Source organism: Heptranchias perlo, chromosome 9 (genome assembly GCF_035084215.1).
Source record: "Heptranchias perlo isolate sHepPer1 chromosome 9, sHepPer1.hap1, whole genome shotgun sequence".
Classification (NCBI taxonomy): domain Eukaryota; kingdom Metazoa; phylum Chordata; class Chondrichthyes; order Hexanchiformes; family Hexanchidae; genus Heptranchias; species Heptranchias perlo.
Window position 1 is genome coordinate 21,390,645 of NC_090333.1, and position 13,653 is coordinate 21,404,297.

General features: G+C 38.8%; 1 protein-coding gene across 1 annotated transcript in view; it reads right to left on the reverse strand.

Moving 5' to 3' along the window:
- Nucleotides 1–13,653, reverse strand: part of LOC137325180 (phospholipid phosphatase-related protein type 5-like) — a 122,707-nt gene that overhangs the window by 76,341 nt on the left and 32,713 nt on the right. Inside the window, exon 2 of the mRNA XM_067989981.1 lies at nucleotides 2,984–3,116. Within this exon, the coding sequence (XP_067846082.1) occupies nucleotides 2,984–3,116 (133 nt within the window). The remainder of the gene's footprint in view (nucleotides 1–2,983; nucleotides 3,117–13,653) is intronic.

Genomic DNA, 13,653 nt, shown 5'->3' on the forward strand with positions numbered 1-13,653 from the left:
TTACAAATATATCTATTTAGTGCTTGATCTCAAATAATAAATAAGTTGCTAAAATGTAGCTTTTAAGAAACTTCTTACTTTCCTGAAACGACGTGCTTGATTTTAACACTCGGCCTGGAACGCAGTAAAGTGAATGTCAGGCCTGTCTGGGAGCAGTGGCGGGGAAGGGAGGCTCGGCTAACTTTAACAGCTGGGCTTCATTAACATGCCGTTTGCCAACTTCCCTACCAAAGAGGGTAGCGGCTGCCTGGCCATTAAAATCAGGCAGCAGGAGGCCACCACCTGGAACCCAGCAGAATGGTCCCCAGCACAAGGTAAGTGTTTGTGAATCCTGGTTGGGGAAGGGGGTTGAAAGCCCGGGGCAGGGGAGGCACAAAGTTTCCTTGTGGGGCTTGGAGGAGCAATCCTTCTGGCTTTGGCTGCTGTTTGGCCTGGTGGAGAAGCCACCACTGCTCCCCCACTCATGCCTCAGGTTAAAATGTCAGATCAGGCTCCGATGACATTATCGGAGCACGATCTGCATACTTAAAGTGGACCCCGTCGGCTTGGGGCAGGTGTCCTTGCCACCTGTAATTTAAAATGCAGTCGGCCATATCGGGGCGGGAAAAGAGTGCGTAAATCTCCCGATCCAATTTAACCTCCCAAATTTTCTAGGAGATGCTAAGCTGTTATCTTATATGAAGACTTATTTTCTTCAAGGCAGGTCGTAGTTGCTTTTTTGGTATAGCAAGTCTGTTCACTCGCATAAACGCATTAACTGATTATATTTGAGGTCCCTGAATTAGGAAATAAAATGGAGTTGGTGATGAAATGGTGATGAGTTTTGCTGAGTGTAAGAAGTTACACTAAGATTCTCATTATTTAGATTTGAGTACAGAGTACTACTGTGATGTATTGATCACTGACATGTTTCTAGGTGAATTCTACAATTCAGTTATGTTCTATAACTTTGAAAGCTATTTTCATTTCATTTAGGTGCTCACAATGGAGGACCCTCTGTTACCGTGCAGTAACCAGGGAAACAGCCTGTAAAAATCTATAGTAGAGTGGTCAATGTGAAGAGAGACATTATTAATCACTAAAGAGTATAAGAGTTTGCAAATCCTAGATTTCAGGCTGTTATTCAGGTCCACTCGACAGCAAAAAATTCATCTCTTTGGACTGTTCCCTAAGCCACATTTTTGTGCATTTTAATTTTTTTTTAATGATTTTTATTCCAGTACAAGAAAATAAACCTTTTTGTCAGGGCCAAAAGAGCAAAGCAGGCTAGAAATTCCATTGGCAATAACAATGGGCGAATACTTAATGCTTTTAAATGGCATTCCTCTGTCCATTATCTTAACAAAGGTGTAAACCTGTTTATTTTAAATGCATTAAGCATTCACCTGCTATTATTGTCAACAATAGTCTCTACTCACATGTGTTTTAAGGTTTCAAAAAAACAAAAAATATTTGAAATGCCCAACAGATTTAAAGGAAGAAAAGACAGATTAATCTTTCAATGTAACCTTTCATTAAAACTTGATTTTAAGGTTTTGTCTCAATGATATTGATTCACCCTTATCTTTCCTAAGACTTAGAAATATTACTTAAAATATAAAATTGTTTATTTAAGATAGTTAAATCAGCACATTATCAATCCAAATAATCTCTGTGCTATCATGGGGCCTGGAATAGGGACAAATGTGATAGCGAGCCAGTTTTGTCTTTTTAATGGGAGAAAATAATTGCAACCACATTCTCTACACAGCTGATTCACAATACGGAAAAATACAGGCAACATTGAGCGTCATTTAAAAACACAATGGCTTTGAAATTATGTCGTGGGATACTAGTATTTGAATGCTTAATGCTTTTGTCTGAAATGTTTTCTGCTATTTTATCAGAGGTGTTAGTCCAAGTAAAATATGTGGTTTAACATCTCTGTTAGAGTAGTGGACAGGGGAATCTCAGACAAATTTCTTAAAATAATTGGCACTAGTTCTACACAGCTTAATTTCTAGGCTTGTATATATTATATAATAAGACCTACGATTAAGGGTTATAAAGATAAACTACTGACCTAAGGGTTTTAATAGTACCCAAAGCTGAAGTAATTTCTGAAATCCAGGGGCAGTAAGTTACCCTACATTCTGAATGCTGTAGTCAATATTTATTTATTACATAATTACACTGAACTGCAGAGAACAAGGATTGGGACAGACTAAAAGAATAGGGATTTTGACTATCCGAAGTACTCGGGAATCAATGGCGGCAATGTGTTTCGAAGTAGAATGGCTTTCATAGTATAATTGGCTCATGCTCAATCTGTGAGAGTGCCTTTCACATATTTATAAACTGTATCTTGTGTTATCAGCTGGTAACAGCCATTGCCGTCACTAAGACTACCACCTGCTAATGCAATTTTTTAGTGAGAAATAGTAAAAACTATTTACTCAATATAATGTCTCTTCAGCCAATCACTATTCCTATTTCAGTCCTAACATAAAATACAAGCACAGGCATACAGTCTGTTAATTGTAAAGATCAACAAAATGTGATGTAATAAATAAAAGAGTTCTCCATGTTAGTCTGTACTCTATCCAAAAGCTACAGTCTGCCCTTGGTGTCAAGCTGCTATAACAAGGCAGAAACCTGTTCACATCTTCAAGAGAGATTTGGAGTTAACCCTTTTATGACCTTGGCCGAATCCATTACAACATTTAATGTTATAATAAGGTTATTTTTAGTTGATTCAGACAGTACTATTAAAGAAGATATGTTTGATGATTTTGTACATTCTACTATATAATATTCAATATTATTAATTTGTGAAAATTGTACTATTTGCATATTTTAAAGGCTGTCTTTAATACAACTGGAAAGGAAATAGATAAATCAAAGGGCAACAATCTGATTATATGTTTTGTATTTTTAATTCAGAAAATGACAGCCTTGTAAAAAGGCATGCTTCTTCAGATAGAACTTTAAATGTTACTCTTACCAAGGAACCTAACTGTTCTGCGCACCAGTGGATTGATGTAACAACAATCTCCTGTTATTATGGTCTTCTCACGATTTCCAAACTCCTTAGTAGCTGATTGAAGGAAAAATACAGCCACTTCTCCCACGATCATCTTGTAAACAATAAAGAGATTATTGCATTTTAAAATTAGCAAAATGAAACATTGAAATTCTAACACACATGCTACTGCCACAAATCACAGATTTGTTTCTGTTAGCTTCTAACTTGTTGACCTAAATCCTCTTCAGGTTTGCTGGAACTTTTTTGGTAAGGCTGGTACATTCATTGCCGGTTGAACCCAGTCACAAAGCAAATATATATACATTTTTTTTACTTTAAATAGCACAAATATGTATCAGAAAATCTTTGCTGATGGATAATCAATGACACACAATTATATCCAGTAAATATATATATTTTTTTACCATATGTAATTGTGTATCACAATTATTCACCAGCAAAGATTTTCTGATACATATTTGTGGTATTTTAAAAATACAAAAGAATATTGGATTTTGAAGTCTTGTACCAGGAGTCCATTGTTCATAACCTCGATCTCCCACACTGCTGTCAGCTAGTTGAGCAAATGCTGCAGCCTGACGAGTAAATCATCCTATTTACATTTGTTTGAGGTAATTTAATGCTGCCATTTTTTTAACCCCATCTTAAAAATATGAACCAGCACTGACAAATGCTCTAAAAATGTAGCACTTACAGTGAAGCAACAAAATCTCCAAACTAATGGTACACAATACCCATAGTTATGGTGTCTGCAATTGACTACTAGTAATTGCCAGGAAGCAAAATGCAAGTATGATTGTCAGTGTGAAAGGTGAAACTGCACTGTAGCACATTTTAAATTGATTCTAAATGAAAGAAAATAATCTTATCAGTTTCCCCCAACTGTCCAAACACATTTTCTGCCCAAAGTTTAGTGTAGCGAAGTTTGTACATTACCAATCTACTTCTACATGTTCCAATGGTTCAGAACAAAATAGTTGATGCATACACCCCTAACGTAAACCTTAGGGTTGCAACCTTCCTGGATTGTCCAGGAGTTTCCCAGGATGGGCGATTGGTCTCCCGGGAGCTGGGAGAAAAATTCCTTGTATGCGCGTTCCTATGCACCTCTTGCCCTTGTCCTTCTAAGTGGTGGAGGTTGTGGATTTGGGTGGTGCTGCCAAAGAAGTCTTGATGAATTGCTGCAGTGCACCTTGTAGATAATACACACTGTAGCCATGGTACGTCGGTGGTGGAGGGGATGGATGTTTAGACTAGTGGATGAGGTGCTGATCAAGCGGACTACTTTGTCCTAGATGGCGTCAAGCTTCTTGAGTGATGTTGCAGCTGCACCCTTCCAGGCAAGTGGACAGTACTCCAGCACATTTCTGACCTGTGCCTTGTAGGTCTGGAGAAGCTTTGGGTAGTCAGGAAATAAGTCACTCACCACACAATACACAGCCTCTGATCTGCATTAATTGCTATGGCTAGTCCAGTTTAACCCAGGGAACCCCAGCATATTGTAATGGTGGTTCTAGATAGGTTTATAGTGCTCAAAACAAACAAATCCAAGGGGCAGATGGTGTTCATCCCAGGATATTAAGAGAGGCAATGGATGAAGTTTGTGAAGTGCTGACAGTCTTTGTTAGAGTGATTGAATGTTGAATTATTTTTATTGGATTGGAATCAAGCTAATATGGTAACCATATTCAAAAAAGAGGTGACAAATCTAATCCAGACCCATTAATCTGACATCAGTGACAGGTAAAATAATGCAATCAATTATCAAAAGCAGTCTTGAGTATTATCTGCATGATAATAACTTAGTAAATAGCAGCCTACATAGCTTGAGAAGGGAAAGATCCTGCCTCACTAACCTCATTAACTATTTTGTGGAGGTGACATCCTAAGTGGACTGTGATAAACCTTATGCTGTGATGCATCTGGACCTTCAGAAAGTATTTCCCATTGGATTATCCATTAATTTTACTTGACAGAAAATTCTAGCAGTCTCGAGGGTTCAAAAACAGAATACACAGTTTAGTTCACTACCCAAGCCCTTCAATTGATTTTCTCAGTAAATACCTCTTCAGCTCTTAAATTTACTGACATTATCAGCTTCAATTGTCTCCCTAGGCAGTCCAATCCACAGTTCCTCAATAAAGGTTATTACACAAGCTGAATGCAGTAACAATTCAAGGTAAAATCTGGAAATGAATAAGAAACTGACTGAAGGAAAGGAGGCAGCAGGTACTTGTTAGGGGAGTGATGTCAGGCTTGGGGGGGAAGCAGACAGTAGAATACCCCAGTAAAGTAAAGTGCTTCAGAAATATTTCTAATTTATGTCAACAAATTGGATATGTGAACAAATTGGAAAGTCAAGGCAAACTGATCAAATTTGCAGATGATAACATTCGGGGTGGGGGGGGGGGAACGCAGGGGCAGACGAGTTGTAGGTAGCAGTCAGGGACCTACAAAAGGAAAGAGATAAAATCTATTAAAGAGTTGAAAAAGGCAATTAAAATTTAATACAGATAAGTGTAAAGCACTGTACAGTGGAAGATAAAATGGGCAACATCCAGAGTCAATGAACGGTATAGAAATAGCTAAATGGGAAGCTGAATGAGATCTGGGGAGGTTAATCAACTCTGCACTCAGTATGTTAAGTTACTTTGGAGCAGCAAGCAGGAAAGCAAACAGAATTATACTACTAAGTATAAGTCAGAGGATATAATGCAGAAACTGTTTTTCTCACCAACACACAAGGGTAACATTGCAGAGGAGAGCCACAGGACTGGTTCCAGCATCATAAGATTGAGCGATGAAGTAAGACTGGAGAAAGTAGGGCTCGTTAGCCTTGATAAAATGGAGACTGAGAGGGGACCTCATAGAAATGTACAAGAATATACTACTTCAAGGTAATAGAACAAGGGAGCATTGACTCAAATTGACAAGGGGTGAATTAAGGACTGTCAGGAAGAATTTCTTCACACAAAAAGTAATCAATACTAGGAATAAACTTCCAGCTACAGTAATGGAGGAGAAAGCCTTGGTGCCATTTAAGAGCCAGTTTGATGCTGCACTGAAGAAACTGTAAAGTCTGTATTTTTGGACACTGCTCATCTTTTAAAACTATCATGCAACTTTACAGCCCTTTCAGTGCTTAATATGCAAAACCAAGCAGCAGTACAGCACTCCTACAGGATGCCAGTTACATTTGCAACTATTATCATACAGAAATCTTAATGGTACTTCACATGGCAAATCCTTCATCATACCATAGCTGCACGATACAAGTTCAGTTAATGACACACAGGGTCAGCTGAAGGATGGTCACATAGGATGCCATCAATGACCCTCTGCACTTTGTGAAGTGTAGCAGTTAGCTGAAATTCAGCAACTCGGTCATGACCTGGTAATTGGTATTCAGTAAGAAAGTAGTCTGAAGTGGTGGCCCTGATGAACAACTAATCAGTTATTTGTTGACATAGCTGGAGGCAGATGATCCCTATGCTAGCCTGGAAGAAGTTGAAGGCACGATAGTAGAGAGAAGAAGTGACCTTGACTGCCAGTGATGGTCTGTCCCTGAGGCAGAGGCTGTAATTAGATGGCACTGCTCTGTAATTCCCTATTTGTTGACCCAGAGCCTGTGGCAACAATTCCTATCAGTCATTATCAATTTTTTGGGGGGGCGAGGCGGGGGGGGGGGGGGGGAGGTAGGGGGGCATTAGGACCTGCGAATATGGTTGATTGTATGGGTACTCCAGCTGATCTTCCTGGCACGTCTTCTTTGATTTTCTACCACTTAAAGTAACTGTGGTCAAGGTGTATTAAAAGGAAACCCCATATTTAATGAAAAGTTCCAGTAGTGAAAAAATGGCTTTATCACTTTAAAAACTCCCATCCCCATGAGAGAATTAAGGTTGCTGTTAATGCTCATTTTGAATGGGCTTACTTAATGCTGGGTAGAACTGTCAGCCAAGAATTGGAAAATAGATGGCTGAATGTCAATATCATTCATTTAAATACCATTTGCAAAAATAATCAAGCTCTCTCATATACGGGCCAGGATTATTCTACCAGCGGCAGTATTCCAGCAGGGTGGGACTACTGCCCACCCCTCTGACACCACTGGAACCCCAACCCAGGAAATTGAGTCAGGGTTCATCACCCATGCATGGTGGGCTCCCAGTAGGATTCCCGTCACCAAGGGGGAGCCTGCCATTGCCCAGGCTTGAAATCCTGGTGGTGCTCCAGCATGAAGATGGGAAGATCAGAATCCTGGTAGGCTTCGGCAGTGACCAAGGACGACACGTAACGGTAAGTAAGGGCCGGGATGGATGAAGAGGAGACCACTACGAAGACATCTCCCTCTATTGGGGGAACGCAGGCTCATTACCATTGCTTTCCATGGCATACTACTATCCTCCCCATGTTGGCCCCAGGAAGCACCAGTAAGTGAGGAGGATGTTCAGGAAATTCACTGGGGACTCAGAACCCCTGCCGCCATGTGCATGCAGAGGGGGGGGGGAAGGAACGGCCAACGGCAATCCCAGCAGGGGAGCGGAAAATCCCACTCGGGGCGCTGAAGTGGTAGCAGGCCGCGCCACCCAAATTATCTGTCATTCTGCACTATGATTTTGTGTGGGATCTCAGAGGAGAATCCCAGTCACTGTGCGGTAGCAGTATATGCTGGTGTTAAACGTGCACCAGGAATTTGCATTGTGCATTTTCAGAGTGGGGATATGACAAATTCCTAAAGGAATTATTTTCCAGTACTCAGTAACAAGATACATGCTGGCAGGAACACTCCCTTGCATCAGAATTTGTAGCCTGTAGTGTGGTGGTGTCACAGAGAATATCAACAGTGATAAGTGATTACTATGAGTAAGTGTTAAGATTTCTTAAGCATATAAGTAGGGTTGAAATTGAGGATGAACTAAAAATAGTTAACATAATAAACAATCGGTTCCTGAAATAGTCATCAGAGAAGCTCCTAGCAGGATGCTGTCTATCATCTTTTGAGGTACTTAAAAAATTTGCATTCCAATGAGGAGCTTCACCCAATTGAAGTACACATTGGAATTAACCATTAATGTTATTTGACAGAAAACTGTAGAGAAAGCTCCCTGCTAGGAGCATAAATTCTAAAAATGATGCCCTAATAAGTAAAAGGTAATGAATGAAAGAAAGAAGGCTAATTTTCACATCACTGGAATGGTGGTCCTAGACTGGCTCAAAGTGTTCAAAATCAAGGAATCACCAGGGATGGAATGTACATACCCAAAGATGCTATGTGAGATTCAGGATGAAACCATTGATGCTCATCACAAAGGAGATGGGCAGGTCCTACTGGACTGGTTTCAAAAATGGTAATAAAACAAACTTGGGTAACTGCAAACCCACTAGTCATAAAAACATATAAGGACACAAGAAAGTCTGGAATGAGAAAGGTGATTTGGCTTTTTGAAGACTGTATCATCTAGAGTTCAGGTGTAATAATTCTGTCTGACTCTAAAATTTTTAATGAACTTGTATTATTTTGGGAGTAGTTCTTGCTTCGATTGTTATTGAAACTTCAATCCTTGTTGAGGAGATTCCCAGCATGATAGCTGAACACATCTGGGGGAGGTGAAAGCTGTGCCTTAATCTCAGATTATACCACATTTGTAGTACAGTATAAACAGAATATCCAATGTTTAGATATTAATTTTTTTGCATGTGCATTATTTGGTCCCTCTCTCTGTAGGATAAGTTCCATACTCAGCATTTAACAAGGGCCAAATTTTCCCCTTTTGTATGCATGAAAATCCATCTCCACATTCCCTATGTGTTTGGCAGCACCAGAATAAAATCTTCTCCATGCGCATGGAGAAACAAAGCGAGAAAAGATAAATGCACACTGGCGAATTATAGAATGTACACAAGTATGTTTGCATGCAGAGAGGAAAATTCAGCCTCGACTTTTATGTACATTGGGAGGAGTTTTCGTCCTGCCAACTTCTTTCTCACTCACTCATCAACAACCATGATTTATTTCAAGGATTTAGGTCTGTTGATAGAAAGGCCTACAAAATATCTTTACAATCCCAATACATAAATAGACCTTTAACATAGTCAATGGGATGTTACGCTATAAAGCATGGCATCTTGTGGGGCCACAAGGCTCATTTGCATATAAAAGATCACATAAGAATCTTAAAAAGAAATGCTTGAATTTATATAGCACCTTATTATATCACTGAAATGTCTTAAATCACTTCACATGATGAATTACTTTTTTGGAGGGAGTGTAGCAATTGTTACGTAGGCAGAAGCAGCAGCCACAGAGAGGCAGTGAGATTGATATCCAGTTAATGAGTTATTTGGTGACACTGATTGAAAAAGAGGAAAATTAGCTGAATAGTACCACTGGATCTTTAATATCTAGCTGATATTGTAGAAGGAAGGCAGTTTATTGCCTCAGAGGATGGTACCTTTGTTATTCCAGGATACTCTCAGTACTGCACAGGAATGTCAGTCTGGGTTATGTGCTCAAGTGCTGGTGTAGGGATTGAACCTGCAACCTTCTCATCCACTGGTGAGAGTGCAACCAACTGCGCCAAGCTGGCACACTTACCATATGGTGCAATTGTCAGCTTGGAGAAATTTCTCGGTCAAACAACTAAACCAAACTTAATTCTTTGATTGAAATGCCACCAACTACACCAAGAAAGCAATGAGATAAAGTAATGCCATTTTATTGGATTGATTAGTTGATGAGAATATAACTCACAGTGCCCAAGTGAATATTTATATTTTGTAGACCATTGAATAGCTCCAGTGGGTTGCACACATTCATCCACATAGCAAAGCAACTTTTCAGTGAGTACTCTAGGCTTCATGCATCAGCCAAGCCCTTTAAATACATTATAGTTGATTACCATCCCCTCAGGATATGAGCATCTTAATGGACCAAATGACAGAAAACACTCTCACTTAGCAGTGCAGTAATGCTTTTTGGTTTCTGAAGGTGGACAGCATGCATTACAGACAAATTCCTTCTCCTGTTCTTTAGATTTAAATTCTGCCTGGAGGTTACTGAGACTGAGTATGCATCTTCAATATGAACTAATGGTTAAGAGTTGAGATTTTAGGATGAAAGTCTGCTTTGGCTTTGTTAGCTGCCGAAATATTGCATTGATCTTCAGATCACATCTCTGTTCAGTCACTTAAGATGCAGTCCGTTCAACAGTTGCCAGCTCCATTATTTTCTGAGTGTCAAACCTGTGCAATGTAGAAAGATCCATTAAATGCTCTTGTAGGCTTTGCACGAGGAAGATGCCTTTTACAGCTTTGAGATAGTAAATCACCATCTTTCATATCTCAGGGAGAGAAACTAAATCATTCTGTTCCTGGGTGTAAAATATAATTTTTTCTTGACACTGTCTTATCAAGCCAGATCCAAGCCATGGCTGTTATATCGGTAAGTGTTAAAATACAAAATGATTATGGTCAGTATGCCAACTTATACACTGAATCATTAGCCCATTTGATTTGGAACAATCACTGGTACTTTCAAGAGATAGAATGGTTTATCACGCTTAGTTTACATAAACTCTCATCTGCGAAAAAGCACAATTTACTCTTTGCCACCAGTTTTCATATCCCACCTTATTCTGACATGAGGCTCGATTTTCCTATTACACACTTCCAGTGAGGAGCCTTGCTGCCCGCCATGCATGTTGGGAAATTTGCCCTGGACAGAAATTAGCGGACATCTGCCTGCAATGTCATGAAGTTCGCGAGTGGTGGGTGAAGCTTTCAGCGGGCAGTGTGTATTTAGGAAATTAGCCCCATGAAGAAAAAAGCCCAATAAATAGATAATTTTGCTATTTTCCACATTGTTTTAATGCTATTCAAAACCAGTATAATTATTTTATCTTCATAGCTAATAAAGTGTTATACAAGCTGCTGTCAGTTCATTTCTGACAACAACGAGTTAGTCAAGAGATCCACCATATTCCTACAGAATTCACTGTTTAAGTATCTTAACAATAAAAGGAAAGATTTTAGTTAAAAAAAAAATTAAAACTACAATGTGTAATATAAAGTCAAATTTGGTTAATCCATTGGTAGAAGCCTATTTTAGAGACTGAAAATCAACAGGTTAATGAGACAATTCATTGTATTGTAAGAAGGGACAGAGAGTGCAGTTCTTGTTTATGTATCAGGAATAAGAGTCCTAGATGCAGGAGTCAAACACTTACAAGTTTATTAAAGGTTAAATTAACATACTTACAGACAACACCCCAGAACACATGGTGATACTTTGCTGTAGAAGATCACATGTTATAGTCATTGAGCTCAACTTTCAAAATCTGCTTCTTACTTTGCTTCTTCTTCTTCTAACCTCGCTTTACAATCTCGCCCTTTTTATATCTTTCTAATTACATTACGTCACATACATTCCATGACCACTCTGCACCTGACTATCTGTGCACCCAGAGACTAGGAAAAACTGCCGGTGTTTTGGTTAAGCAAAGCATAGATGCATTTAAGAGGAAGCTAGATAAGTACATGACGGAGAAAGGAATAGAAGGGTATGTTGATAGGGGGAGATGAAGTAAGGTGGGGAGAAGGCTCATATGGAGCACAAACACCAGTATAGTCCTGTTGGGCTGAATGGCCTGTTCCTGTGCTGTAAAATTCTATGTAATTCTATCTATGTAATTCTATGTACCCTATTACGGCTATTCTACAGATAAGGTAGGCTAAAGCATGCATGAATTGTGAGAAAGTTCAGAACTAAATGTAAACAATGTATTGTTTAACACAGATTCAGGCTTTTTGTGACTTACCTGAAGACTGTAACTATTAGCAAAATTTTACAAGCTTTTCAACCTTAGGGGCTTATTACATTATGGATTCCTCACTTGCTCTCAATCCATCAATTCATTAAGCAAAAATAAAGCACAATGGAATTTTACTCCCTAATGTTTTATTGGAGACAGCTGGCCAATAAAACTTAATTCGGTCAGGAATTATCCTGCAATTTAGTCATCAGAGTGATTTTGTGCAGTCAGATCACTATTATTAAATGGCTATTAAAAGCAATATTTATCAGAGTGATCATGTGCAGCTGATTCAATGTATCATAAAACGTCCACTATTCAGAGGCTGGTTTTCATCACCTGCAGCCCTGCAAGGTGGAAAGTATTAATTAGCTTTTGGGCTATAGAGGAAAAAAAATATTGGGGACCTGGTGCTTGGTGGTCATTTCACTGAAATCGGATTTGGAGGCAGATGTGTACAGATTTGCCATGAAAGAAACATCGGTAAAGGCTGGTAATCTAGAAAAATATTACAGATCCCCAGACATATGGACTTATGAAGCTTGAATTAAAGAGGTCTGGATTTATCATGTGTTTTGTCACCATATCTATCATCCAAAATAAATCTAGGCTTACAGTTTATCAATTGTTAATTATATTTATGCATTTGACCAATTCAGGATCACTGATCTGTAAGGGCAATTTTCACAGTACCAGCAGCTACTCCTGCAGGTTTCCATTAACGGTTAGAGCACAAACTAATATGACAACAGCAATCAATTTCCATGTAGTCAATTAAGGGTCCATATCCTGATTTTCAGGCACTAAGGCACTTTAGACAATTATGCAGTGCATTCTCACCCTTGGACTGTAATACCGCAATGTCCAATAAGTTGCACCTGAACTTAACCTGACAGTAACGGAAGACACCAAACCACAAGTCAGATGGAATTATTCAAATCTACCACCTCAACAAGCAAGAATCAAGTACTTAATCTGTGGTAATAAATGTGGTACATGATAAGGGATGCAAATGGACACAAAGACCAAAGTACAAAGGTGACATTTTACAATGGCTGAATTATAAATTTTTGCTAAAGCAATGCATCAAATCCAAAGATGCTTTTGTTATAAATCAGTCAATGTTACCAACCCTAGAAGGGTTTAAAGGTGCTTGAACCATGATATCTCATGAAGTCAATAAAATATCAATAATTTCATGAATAATTACCTCAAATAGATGGCAAAGAAGAAAGCATTTTTTTAACTATTTCCTCATATAGTGGTTTGAAAGCACAGTTCACAATGTATACTTTAATCAGCTTGCCAACAGTTTATAAAGTCATTAATTCACACATAAGTTTCCGTATATATGTTCCTCAGCTGCATTTGAAATGTACAAGTTATTCTGTCCTACATTTCCAGTGCACAATGGTCTTCATCCAGTTCTGCTGTGTCCATGCCTGAGGTTAGAATCATCTTAAAGAGGGAGTTCAAGCAGACACATTACCTTATTATCTTATTTGGATAATAAGAATCTAAACGGGATAGAGGAGCAAAGGGATCTAGGGGTACAGATACAAAAATCACTAAAAGTAGTGATGCAGTTTACTAAGGCCATAAAAAAGGCAAATCAAGCACTAGGATTCATTTCTAGAAGGATAGAATTGAAAAGCAAAGAAGTTATGTTAAACTTGAATAGAACCTTGGTTAGACCACATTTGGAGTATTGTGCACAGTTCCGGTCTCCATATTATAGAAAGGATATAGAGGCATCGGAGAGGGTTCAAAATAGATTCACAAGAATGATCCCAGAACTGAGAGGACATCCTTATT